Source organism: Thalassophryne amazonica, chromosome 7 (assembly GCF_902500255.1).
Source record: "Thalassophryne amazonica chromosome 7, fThaAma1.1, whole genome shotgun sequence".
Taxonomy (NCBI): domain Eukaryota; kingdom Metazoa; phylum Chordata; class Actinopteri; order Batrachoidiformes; family Batrachoididae; genus Thalassophryne; species Thalassophryne amazonica.
The window spans coordinates 120,894,392-120,908,806 of NC_047109.1; the positions used below are offsets into that span (position 1 = coordinate 120,894,392).

At 47.2% G+C, this 14,415-nt stretch overlaps 1 protein-coding gene across 1 annotated transcript in view; it reads right to left on the reverse strand.

Moving 5' to 3' along the window:
- Window positions 1-14,415, reverse strand: part of LOC117513527 (proprotein convertase subtilisin/kexin type 4-like) — a 420,105-nt gene that overhangs the window by 37,524 nt on the left and 368,166 nt on the right. The window contains exon 10 of the mRNA XM_034173695.1: window positions 3,017-3,202. Within this exon, the coding sequence (XP_034029586.1) occupies window positions 3,017-3,202 (186 nt within the window). The remainder of the gene's footprint in view (window positions 1-3,016; window positions 3,203-14,415) is intronic.

Genomic DNA, 14,415 nt, shown 5'->3' on the forward strand with positions numbered 1-14,415 from the left:
GAACTCCATAATTAACCTTAGTCTATGAAGAAGATTCCCCATTTACATGAACACATTGTAATCTATTAGATAAATATGAATCAAACCACCGCAGCGCAGTGCCTTTAATACCTATGGCATGCTCTAATCTCTGTAATAAAATTTTATGGTCAACAGTATCAAAAGCAGCACTGAGGTCTAACAGAACAAGCACAGAGATGAGTCCACTGTCCGAGGCCATAAGAAGATCATTTGTAACCTTCACTAATGCTGTTTCTGTACTATGATGAATTCTAAAACCTGACTGAAACTCTTCAAATAGACCATTCCTCTGCAGATGATCAGTTAGCTGTTTTACAACTACCCTTTCAAGAATTTTTGAGAGAAAAGGAAGGTTGGAGATTGGCCTATAATTAGCTAAGATAGCTGGGTCAAGTGATGGCTTTTTAAGTAATGGTTTAATTACTGCCACCTTAAAAGCCTGTGGTACATAGCCAACTAATAAAGATAGATTGATCATATTTAAGATCGAAGCATTAAATAATGGTAGGGCTTCCTTGAGCAGCCTGGTAGGAATGGGGTCTAATAAACACGTTGATGGTTTGGATGAAGTAACTAATGAAAATAACTCAGACAGAACAATCGGAGAGAAAGAGTCTAACCAAATACCGGCATCACTGAAAGCAGCCAAAGATAACGATATGTCTTTGGGATGGTTATGAGTATTTTTTTCTCTAATAGTTAAAATTTTATTAGCAAAGAAGAAAGAAATGATCAGACAGAAGGGAGTTTTCAGGGAATACTGTTAAGTCTTCTATTTCCATACCATAAGTCAGAACAAGATCTAAGATATGATTAAAGTGGTGGGTGGACTCATTTACTTTTTGAGCAAAGCCAATAGAGTCTAATAATAGATTAAATGCAGTGTTGAGGCTGTCATTCTCAGCATCTGTGTGGATGTTAAAATCGCCCACTATAATTATCTTATCTGAGCTAAGCACTAAGTCAGACAAAAGGTCTGAAAATTCACAGAGAAACTCACAGTAACGACCAGGTGGACGATAGATAACAACAAATAAAACTGGTTTTTGGGACTTCCAATTTGGATGGACAAGACTAAGAGACAAGCTTTCAAATGAATTAAAGCTCTGTCTGGGTGTTTGATTAATTAATAAGCTGGAATGGAAGATTGCTGCTAATCCTCCGCCCCGGCCCGTGCTACGAGCATTCTGGCAGTTAGTGTGACTCGGGGGTGTTGACTCATTTAAACTAACATATTCATCCTGCTGTAACCAGGTTTCTGTAAGGCAGAATAAATCAATATGTTGATCAATTATTATATCATTTACCAACAGGGACTTAGAAGAGAGAGACCTAATGTTTAATAGACCACATTTAACTGTTTTAGTCTGTGGTGCAGTTGAAGGTGCTATATTATTTTTTCTTTTTGAATTTTTATGCTTAAATAGATTTCTGCTGGTTATTGGTAGTCTGGGAGCAGGCACCGTCTCTACGGGGATGGGGTAATGAGGGGATGGCAGGGGGAGAGAAGCTGCAGAGAGGTGTGTAAGACTACAACTCTGCTTCCTGGTCCCAACCCTGGATAGTCACGGTTTGGAGGATTTAAGAAAATTGGCCAGATTTCTAGAAATGAGAGCTGCTCCATCCAAAGTGGGATGGATGCCGTCTGTCCTAACAAGACCAGGTTTTCCCCAGAAGCTTTGCCAATTATCTGTGAAGCCCACCTCATTTTTTTTGATGATCTCCCTGCATCAATAAAACAGTCAGATTCTGTGGAGACTTTGAAGTGCAGACTTAAGATGCACTTATTTTCCCTTTCGTATGGCTAGCATACTGGCATAGTATGTTTCTATGCTTTTTACTCTTTTAATTCATTTTATTAGTAAACAAAGCGTGTCGCGGCCTCAACTTTATCTAAATTCTGGGTCTTTTAGTGAAACTTAGGGCTAGTGGCCGGCGATATGTGCTGTATATTCGCCGTCATCTGCTGATATCCGCAACTGACAGGGATTTGCGGCTTGGCAGCGGACTGGGACAGTGTGTAAAACAGACATTTTGCGTGTCCATCATGCCCACTTCTATATTTATTCTATAAATTGCCTGTTGAAAACAGCTCTAATCACCTCCTGAATGGAAGCTGCAGCTGGGCTGTTCGCGTGCGCTGCAGAAAGCATTTTGAGCCGTCTAAAAAGGTAATTATTTGACTTGTTTACATTGTCAAGGCTTGATTAAACAGTTGCGTGTTTTTTCCTTCTTGTCTGCAGCTGTTACAGTATTTATTCCTGTTTATAACAGATTTAATTTCTTGATATAATCGTTCAGATGAGCTGCGCTCTGATGCGATCCGCTGACGTCGCCACTCGCCCTGTTCATTGCTTCTTTACTCCAATCAACTTGTCCAAGTCCAGCAGTTGCTCCAGAGGCTGTATTGTTGGTGTGAATAGTGATGACGACGGCCCGAGTGAGCTTCTTTTATGACCGCAATGCAGATGCTGTGCACTCGCAACACGTGCGCGATGCATTCATAATACACCCGTAACACTGCCGTGATAATCGCAATGTGTCTGATCTGTTTCCTCACTACATGCGTTTTACAACCGTGATTGTTCATCATTATATTCACTATATATTATTAATATATCCGTAATTCATACTGGGACATTTGTCATTTTTGGCCATTTTTGTTGTGGACAACAACAAACGCCCTTACTTTGTGTACTCAGTTCATGCGCAATTAATCCTCTCCCCAGTGGGACAGGACCCTAACCTCCATCTGCACCATGAGGGGAAACATGTCTGACATCATAAGTCCAGCTTTGGTAATTATTGCACATTTGCAAATGCATTTTTGGTTAAAGGTCTTTGACATTTTAATTGAGCCCAGATGGATCATCACGATGAAGGTGGAATCCAGTCAAATGAACAACATGATGAAGTCACATGACTTCAAAGAATTTATGACTAAATACCAGATCAACTCCTCAGAAGCTGATTGGCTGCAGTTCGCCTCTCTCACCTGCAGGGTCCAGAGGCCTCGTGGCTGCTCCCCCCAGCTGTGCACCGTCATCAGGGTCCAGTTCTTCAGGCCGGCACCAGATGCATCTTTGGGTCTTGTGTCCAGCAGTAATGACACTGTGCTGGCTGGAGATTCCAGGCTAATGGAGACGTCTCCGCGACAAACAGCGCTGATGCTCAACCTCACCTGATGAGAGATGGTTGGCAGCACAACAGGTAAAAAGAAGAGAGGAAGCAGGAGGTGAGTGTGGAGACACAGTCTATGTATTTGTAGAAAGAAAGCAAAGGAGACGATAGCGGGGCCGAAGAGCCACCTACGCGGCACATTTCTCCAGCCATGATCCAGCATGCTGGATGTGCTGCCATATTGGATTTTATGGGCCAAAATTAATCTTCATGTGCAGCCTTGCAATTCTATCTGGATGGCTGTTTTCATCTGACATAGTCAACTGAAATCAGTGGAGAAGCTTCTAAACAGGAAGTGAGGTCACATCTCAGTCACATCTCAGTCTATCAAAACCAAACTTGCTATGTGGTCTTCAGATCTCATTGCAGCGGTTCCTGGTGTGTGAAACGAGTGCTTTGAGTAAACACTGGACGTTTTTTAAAAATGCTGAGCTCATCAGTACCATCGCGCCGAGGTTTTAGCTAAATTCAACCTACTGCCTTCACGAGACAAACAGCTGACTAACGGTTTGTTTATCACCACTTATACAGGAAGACAAAGAAACAAGGAAGCAGAAAGAGCCGGCTCGGGGGAATATTAGCTAAAGGCCTGTTCCCACTGGGGAGGGGATTAATTGCGCATGAATTGAGTATACGAATGTTGGGCGTTTGTTGTCGTCCGCAACAAAAGTGGCCAAAACTGACAGATGTCTCAGTATGAATTACGGATATATTAATAATGTACAGTGAATATATGACAAATTGTTGGATGTATAATGCATGTATTGAGCAAACGGATTGGACGCATTGCGATTATCACGGAGGTATTACAGGCGTGCATGCGAACGGCTTGGGCTGGAGCCTCCTCTGTGATTCAGGAAGTGATTAGAGCCATTTTCAATGGTGAATTTGCAGAAAACATGATTAATCCACCACTGAATAATTATTTTATATACGCAGCGTCCAGCGCAGAATGTGTGGCAGCCGGTAGAACAATGTACGGTGTCCAGCTGTGAACACAGCAGGTGGTCATCAGGTCATCAGGACACAGGTTGTGCTGCTGCGTGAAACAAAACATGCTCATGTCAGTGCACCTTTATGTTGTTGGATTCCATTTTTGGGGATCCATAACTACATCTGTACGTTTCCACAGCTGGACTGGCACTGACTGCCAAGTATGTCGATGTCTGCCATGGTACTCTGGGTTTACGTGGAGTGTTTGTTGTGCATTCGCAGATTGTCCACAAATCAGATGCAAAGTAGACGTAATACAACGGCTTTATTCGTGGCCACTCTGTATGCAGTCGCCACATCTTATTTTAGGGCCCGGTCCCACTGGTGTTTAGGAGGATTTGCGTATGGATTGCGCACAAAATTGGCTTGTATTCGCTTAACATCTGCAATATGCGTGAAACATGCTTGTATGAGGCACGTTTTTCCTTTACCAGGATTTTTGAGCTGCACAAAATTTTGGCTGCGGATGACATCCGCCTTACATACTCCATACATACTCAATACATACAATCAATCAATCAATTTTTTTTTTTATATAGCGCCAAATCACAACAAACAGTTGCCCCAAGGCGCTTTATATTGTAAGGCAAGGCCATACAATAATTATGTAAAACCCCAACGGTCAAAACGACCCCCTGTGAGCAAGCACTTGGCTACAGTGGGAAGGAAAAACTCCCTTTTAACAGGAAGAAACCTCCAGCAGAACCAGGCTCAGGGAGGGGCAGTCTTCTGCTGGGACTGGTTGGGGCTGAGGGAGAGAACCAGGAAAAAGACATGCTGTGGAGGGGAGCAGAGATCAATCACTAATGATTAAATGCAGAGTGGTGCATACAGAGCAAAAAGAGAAAGAAACACTCAGTGCATCATGGGAACCCCCCAGCAGTCTAAGTCTATAGCAGCATAACTAAGGGATGGTTCAGGGTCACCTGATCCAGCCCTAACTATAAGCTTTAGCAAAAAGGAAAGTTTTAAGCCTAATCTTAAAAGTAGAGAGGGTGTCTGTCTCCCTGATCTGAATTGGGAGCTGGTTCCACAGGAGAGGAGCCTGAAAGCTGAAGGCTCTGCCTCCCATTCTACTCTTACAAACCCTAGGAACTACAAGTAAGCCTGCAGTCTGAGAGCGAAGCGCTCTATTGGGGTGATATGGTACTATGAGGTCCCTAAGATAAGATGGGACCTGATTATTCAAAACCTTATAAGTAAGAAGAAGAATTTTAAATTCTATTCTAGAATTAACAGGAAGCCAATGAAGAGAGGCCAATATGGGTGAGATATGCTCTCTCCTTCTAGTCCCCGTTAGTACTCTAGCTGACATGTACTCTATGTACACAATACATACTGTATCTATGCGCTGTATATTCGCCGTCATCTGCTGACATCCGCAACTGACAGGGATTTGCAGCTTGGCAGCGGACTGGGACAGTGTGTAAAATGAATATTTTGCGTGCCCATCATGTCCACATCACAAACTAAAATAAGTTGTAGTGACTGCATACAGACTGGCCACAAATAAAGCGTTTTTATTACGTCTGCTTTGCATCTGATTTGCGGCAGATGCAAATCAGATGCGCTGTGTTCACAGCTGTTCTTTGTTCTACTGGCTGCCACGCACTCTGCGCTGGACGCTGCCTATATAAAATAATTATTTTGTGACGGATTAATCATTTTATTCTGCAAATTGCCTGTTGAAAACGACTCTAATCACCTCCTGAATCACAGAGGAGGCTGCAGCTGGAGCCGTTCGCGCTTGCATGCACGCGTGAATGGCTCCAGCTGCAGAAAGCATTTTGAGCCGTCTAAAAAAGTAATTATTTGACTTGTTTACATTGTCGAGGCTCGATAAAACAGTTGTGTGTTTTTTCCTTCTTGTCTGCAGCTGTTACAGTATTTATTCCTGTGTTTATAACAGATTTAATTTCTTGATGTAATCGTTCAGACGAGCTGCACTCTGATGTGATCCGCTGACGTCACCACTCGCCCTGTTCACTGCTTCTTTACTCCAATCAACTTGTCCAAGTCCAGCAGTTGCTCCAGAGGCTGTATTGTTGGTGTGAATAGTGATGCCGACGGCCCGAGTGCACTTCATTTCTGACCACTGACCACGCAACACGTGCGCGATGCATCATAATGCACCCATAATACTGCCGTGATAATTGCAATGCGTCGGATCCGTTTCCTCACTACATGCGTTATACAACCATGATTGTTCATCATATATTCGCTATATATTATTAATATATCCGTAATTCAAACTGAGACATTTGTCATTTTTGGCCATTTTTGTTGCGGACGACAACGAACGCCTGTACTTTGTGTACTCAGTCCATGTGCAATTAATCCTCTCCCCAGTGGGACAGGACCCTAAAGAAGCACATGGCTCCTCCTCCCTCGTTAGTCCCATCCAGTAAATACGCTTGCCGTCCCTGTTCATCACAAGCAGCACATCTGGAGTGACAATGGCACATCGCAGAGCGAGTTGCCAAGCAGCAAATAGACTGACAGCCCTCTCCTGTTTATGGCGTGTGTTACCACGGCAACGTGTCCATCAATCACACCTCGCAGCGATGGCCTGACCCACACTTTCTGCCAGAGAGCTGAGCTGCACAGACGAAGCCTTTTCAATTTACATGCTGAAATACACACACACACACACACACACACACACACACACACACACACACACACACACACACACACACACACACACACACACACACACACACACACACACACTCTTTGTATGCATGTTGACACAGTCACACATAAACACACTTACATGCATGTTCAATGTGCCATTTTCTCCAAATTGCACAGCGTGCACGCTACACATCACTGTGCACACTACACGTCACCATGCAAACTACACATCACCGTGCAGCTACACATCACCGTGCACACTACACATCACTGTGCAGCTACACATCACCGTGCACACTACACATCACTGTGCAGCTACACATCACCGTGCACACTACACATCACTGTGCAGCTACACATCACCATGCACACTACACGTCACTGTGCAGCTACACATCACCGTGCACACTACACATCACTGTGCAGCTACACATCACCGTGCACACTACACGTCACCATGCAAACTACACATCACCGTGCAGCTACACATCACTGTGCACACTACACGTCACCATGCAAACTACACATCACCGTGCAGCTACACATCACCGTGCACACTACACATCACTGTGCAGCTACACATCACCATGCACACTACACGTCACTGTGCAGCTACACATCACCGTGCACACTACACATCACTGTGCAGCTACACATCACCGTGCACACTACACGTCACCATGCAAACTACACATCACCGTGCAGCTACACATCACTGTGCACACTACACGTCACCATGCAAACTACACATCACCGTGCAGCTACACATCACCGTGCACACTACACATCACTGTGCAGCTACACATCACCGTGCACACTACACATCACTGTGCAGCTACACATCACCGTGCACACTACACGTCACCATGCAAACTACACATCACCGTGCACACTACACGTCACCATGCAAACTACACACCACTGTGCAGCTACACATCACTGTGCAGCTACACATCACCGTGCAAGCTACACATCACCGTGCACACTACAAATCACCGTGCACACTACACATCACTGTGCAGCTACACATCACCGTGCACACTACACATCACCGTGCAGCTACACATCACCGTACACACTACACATCACTGTGCAGCTACACATCACCGTGCACACTACACATCACTGTGCAGCTACACATCACCGTGCACACTACACGTCACCATGCAAACTACACATCACCGTGCACACTACACGTCACCATGCAAACTACACATCACTGTGCAGCTACACATCACCGTGCACACTACAAATCACCGTGCACACTACACATCACTGTGCAGCTACACATCACTGTGCAGCTACACATCACCGTGCACACTACACATCACCATGCAAACTACACATCACTGTGCAGCTACACATCACCGTGCACACTACACGTCACCATGCAAACTACACATCACTGTGCAGCTACACATCACTGTGCAGCTACACATCACCGTGCACACTACACATCACTGTGCAGCTACACATCACCGTGCACACTACACGTCACCATGCAAACTACACATCACCGTGCATACTACACATCACTGTGCAGCTACACATCACCGTGCACACTACACATCACTGTGCAGCTACACATCACCGTGCACACTACACGTCACCATGCAAACTACACATCACCGTGCATACTACACATCACTGTGCAGCTACACATCACCGTGCACACTACACATCACCATGCAAACTACACATCACTGTGCACACTACACATCACTGTGCAGCTACACATCACCGTGCACACTACAAATCACCATGCACACTACACATCACTGTGCACACTACACATCACCGTGCACACTACACATCACTGTGCAGCTACACATCACCGTGCACACTACAAATCACCATGCAAACTACACATCACTGTGCACACTACACATCACTGTGCAGCTACACATCACCGTGCACACTACACATCACCATGCACACTACACATCACTGTGCAGCTACACATCACTGTGCACACTACAAATCACCATGCACACTACACATCACTGTGCACACTACACATCACTGTGCAGCTACACATCACTGTGCAGCTACACATTACCGTGCACACTACAAATCACCATGCACACTACACATCACTGTGCAGCCACACATCACTGTGCACACTACAAATCACCATGCACACTACACATCACTGTGCAGCTACACATCACTGTGCACACTACAAATCACCATGCACACTACACATCACTGTGCACACTACACATCACTGTGCAGCTACACATCACTGTGCAGCTACACATCACCGTGCACACTACACATCACCATGCACACTACACATCACTGTGCAGCTACACATCACTGTGCAGCTACACATCACTGTGCAGCTACACATCACCATGCACACTACACATCACTGTGCACACTACACATCACTGTGCAGCTACACATCACTGTGCAGCTACACATCACCGTGCACACTACACATCACCATGCACACTACACATCACTGTGCACACTACACATCACTGTGCAGCTACACATCACTGTGCAGCTACACATCACCGTGCACACTACACATCACCATGCACACTACACATCACTGTGCACACTACACATCACTGTGCAGCTACACATCACTGTGCACACTACACATCACTGTGCAGCTACACATCACCGTGCACACTACAAATCACCATGCAAACTACACATCACTGTGCACACTACACATCACTGTGCAGCTACACATCACCGTGCACACTACACATCACCATGCACACTACACATCACTGTGCAGCTACACATCACCGTGCACACTACAAATCACCATGCAAACTACACATCACTGTGCAGCTACACATCACCGTGCACACTACACATCACTGTGCAGCTACACATCACCGTGCACACTACAAATCACCATGCAAACTACACATCACTGTGCAGCTACACATCACCGTGCACACTACACATCACTGTGCAGCTACACATTACCGTGCACACTACACATCACTGTGCAGCTACACATCACCATGCAAACTACACATCACTGTGCAGCTACCCATCACTGTGCACACTACACGTTGCTTAACATCCGCAATATGCGTGAAACATGCTTGTATGAGTCGGCAGACATCCGCACATGTCCGCAATTATCCGCAGAGGCACGTTTTTCCATTTCCAGGATTTTTGAGCTGCACAAAATTTTGGCTGTGGATGACATCCGCCTAACATACTCCATACATACTCAATACATACACAATACATACTCAATCTATGCGCTGTATATTCACCGTCATCTGCTGACATCTGCAACTGACAGGGATTTGCGGCTTGGCAGCGGACTGGGACAGTGTGTAAAACGAATATTTTGCGTGCCCATCATGTCCACATCACGGACTAAAAGAAGTTGTAGCGACTCCATAAGGGGCTTTCACAGTGGCGTATTCATAGAGCTGCTCATTACAGCGTATCATCTACGCTGTAATGAGCAGCTCTCCGCCCACTTCACGAGGAGTTTTTTCTCAATACGTAGCAGTATGTTGAGGGCTACGCTCGTAGGACAGAAGAAATTAAACCTGTTTGATTTTTTTCGGCATACAGCAAAGCACCTTCATGCGAGTCCACGCAGCGCCGTGCTACTGTCCGCTATTGTGAGCCTGCCCACGCTTCAACACGATACTGTGCGCCACTTCACATCTCCCTGTTGTTCTTCTGGAGCTATAAATACTGCAAGATCACTGCTTCACTTTATCATACTGGACTAATTATATATGAGGACTGTTTCACTGTGTCGCAACGTTTCATAAGAGAGAGAGAGAGAGAGAGACAGAGAGAGAGAGAGAGAGCGAGACAGAGACAGAGACAGAGAGAGAGAGACAGAGAGAGAGAGAGAGAGAGAGAGAGAGAGAGAGAGAGACAGAGACAGAGAGAGAGAGAGAGAGAGAGAGAGAGAGAGACAGAGAGAGAGAGAGAGAGAGAGAGAGAGAGAGAGAGAGAGACAGAGAGAGACAGAGAGACAGAGAGAGAGAGAGAGAGAGACAGAGACAGAGAGAGAGAGACAGAGAGAGAGAGAGAGAGAGAGAGAGAGAGAGAGACAGAGAGAGAGACAGAGAGACAGAGACAGAGAGAGAGAGACAGAGAGAGAGAGACAGAGAGAGAGAGAGAGACAGAGAGAGAGAGAGAGACAGAGAGAGAGAGAGACAGAGAGAGAGAGAGAGAGAGAGAGAGAGAGACAGAGAGAGAGAGAGAGAGAGAGAGAGACAGAGAGAGAGAGAGAGAGAGAGAGACAGAGAGAGAGAGAGAGAGACAGAGAGAGAGACAGAGAGACAGAGAGAGAGAGAGAGAGACAGAGAGAGAGAGAGAGAGACAGAGAGAGAGAGTGAGAGACAGAGAGAGAGAGAGAGACAGAGAGAGACAGAGAGAGAGAGAGACAGACAGAGAGAGAGAGAGAGAGACAGAGAGAGAAAGAGAGAGAGAGAGACAGAGAGAGAGAGAGATTTGAGATTTAAAAACACCTTTATTCACAACAGGTAAAATACATCATTTACATCGGTGACATGGGCTTCTGAGGTTTTTTTTTGTTTTGTTTTGTTTTTTTTTTTTGTCCCCCCCCAGGCATCAGAAATGAAGCACCAAGCTCCCAGTCCGTACAGATGAAAGAACATCATTCCTACACCACATTGCCCGAAAGGTGTCCATGTTATCAGTCAGAGCATAAAACTGGAATTCCACCCTAATCCGGGCCGCCAAGAGTCCCTTCAGCATAAGCTCAGGGTCCACCGACCCCAGAGCCAAAACACAGTGTTTCCGAGTCTTCCAGATGGCCAGCTTGGCAAGTCCACAAAGCAGGTTAATCAATACATGCAAATCCCTGGAGTGTGCGCGATATTTCGGACAAAAAATAAACGTCAACCCCAACCCGCGAAACCACCTCCCCAGCAACCCAAACAGCCCTCCCAAGCGATGACACTGTGCAAAAACATGGTAAATAGTTTCCCTGAGCGGACAGAATGGACAAGCCCCATCCACCCCTGGATCCAGGTGTGCCAGATACCCGTTCGTAGCCAAAAGCCCATGCACAATCCTCCACTGAAGATCCCCTGTACGTTTGTCGACCGGAGGTTTGTACAGGCTACGCCAGCACCCCACAGGAGACACGGCGGCACCAAAAAACCCGACCACTTCGACGACGCCAACCCTGCCAACGAGCGTAAGTGTGACACCTTAACGCAGGCAAAGTAGAGTGCCTTTTTATCAATACCCTCAAACTCTCCCAGAACAGGTGACCTGAAAGATAGGAGAGCACCCTGCTCCTCCTGCCACCCCCCCACCGAGGGCGAGACAGTTAGAGAGGGGAACACGTATTCACAGTCATCATCCCACTGGTCAGACAGAATACGAGTCTCAGCAAACGCTCTGTGGGGCCCCGGCAGGGAAGCACAGACCTCCTCCACCACCCTAAGCAGCATCCTGGAGGACCGAACTCCCGACGCCTCCCTCAGCCTCCCAACAGACGTGCGCAGCAGATGACCCAGTTTGGTGCACCCCGCCGCCCTCAGGCGGGACCGCAGAGTGGCAGATGACAAAGCAGGAGAACAAACAAAGTCATTGAAGAAGAGGGGTTCCTCAAACAGCCACATCCCTGGCGTACCGACAGCGTCCCTGCACACGGAGAGAACCCGCCATGCTTGGAGAACAGAACGGTAAAAAACAGGTACGCGTCCCACCGACGTCCCACTGACGTAGGAGGAACAGACGTTTGTCGTATCCCAAAGCAGCCTCCCTTCTCAGCAGGACACGGGCAGTATCTTGCCAGCTCAAACCCGAGCCATACAACAGTCTCTGAGCGGCCCGCAGCCTGAAGGCCGACACCCGGGCAGCAATGTCCACCAACCCTTGACCTCCTTCGTGAAGAGGCATATACAGCACGGGAGCCCTGATCCAGTGATGACCCGACCAGAAAAAAATCCACCAACATCCGCTGCAGCTGCTCAATAAGGCCGTGTGGTGGAGGGAGAACAGACAGTCTGTGCCACAGCGCCGAAGCGGCCAAGTTATTAGCGACCAGAACCTGCCCCCTGTAAGACAACTGGGGCAGCAATCATTGCCATTTGGACAGTCTGGCACACACCTTCTCCACCATGCCCTCCCAATTCTTCTGACAATACCCTTCCGTTCCCAGAAACACACCCAGCACCTTCAACCCCTCCACTCCCCACCGCATACCATGCGGCAGACGGGGAGCAGCAGCGTCCCGCCACCTCCCCATCAGAACAGCCTCACTCTTCCCCCAATTTACCCTGGCAGCGGTTCCCGTCTCATAAAGCCGTAAACTATCCAATAACTCATCAACATCCGCCTGATTCTTAACAAAAACCGTGATGTCATCTGCATATGCCGAGAGCACCAGAGGAGCACCTTGGTGAAAGCCCGGCAAAACAAGGCCAGACAGCCGGGCCCTGAGGTGACACAAAAGCGGTTCAATGACTATAGAATACAGTTGACCCGAAATGGGGCAGCCCTGTCGTATACCCCGTGTCACGGGGACAGGGCAGGTCAGCCCTCCCCCTACCTTAACCAAAACTGAAGCCCCGTGGTACAGTACCTTAACAAAAGAAATAAACCCGTCACCAAAACCAAACGCCCCCAAAGCAGAGAACAAAAACCCGTGGTGAACCCGATCAAACGCCTTTTCTTGATCCAGTGACACAAACCCACAATCCAAGACCCCCATAGTACACAAATCAAACATATCTCTCATCAAAAAAAGATTGTCCAAATAGTTCTATCAGGCACACAATAAGACTGATCCTTATGAATGATCAAATCCAAAACAGTCTTTAACCTGTTCGCCAACACCTTAGAAAAAAGTCTGTAATCCGCACAAAGAAGTGCGACTGGCCTCCAATTCTGTAACGAAGCTAGATCCCCTTTCTTAGGCAAAAGGGACAGAACAGCACGGCAACACGACGTGGGCAGACACCCAGTCGCGATGCTCTCCTGCAACATTTCCAAAATATCCACCCCAAGAACACCCCAGAAATGTCTATAGAAGTCCACCGGAAGGCCATCGATGCCCGGAGCTTTCCCAGGTGCCATCTGGCGTACCGCCACCGTCAGTTCCTCCAGCGTGATGGGGGAGTCCAGGGCCTCTCGCTCCGAGGCCACCAGCTGGGGGAGATCCTGTAGAAGACCAGCCGCACAGGCCTCGTCACAGTCAGCAACACCATAGAGAGCCGAATAGAAGTCCCTCGCGTGTCTCCGCATCTCCGCCGCGTCACTCGTCACCCGTCCATCAGGAAGGCGAAGACAGGTCAGCACCTGCTGATGAACTGTGGTCTTCTCCAGGTTGAAGAAGAAGGAGCTAGACGCATCCATGTCCCTAATGTTCGCAAAACGTGCCCTCACCATCCCCTCTTTCGCCCTCTCATGCAACAGTGCGCCCAGCGCCGCCTTCTTCCCTTGCAACAGACTATACCGATCAGGAGCCCTCCCCACGTGCAGATCAGCTTGAATGTTCATAATATCCCTCTCCAACGTTACAATAGCTACCTTAACCTTAGCCGTGGAATAAGAAGCATACTGCTGACACAAGACCCGAACCTGTGTCTTGCCAGCCTCCCA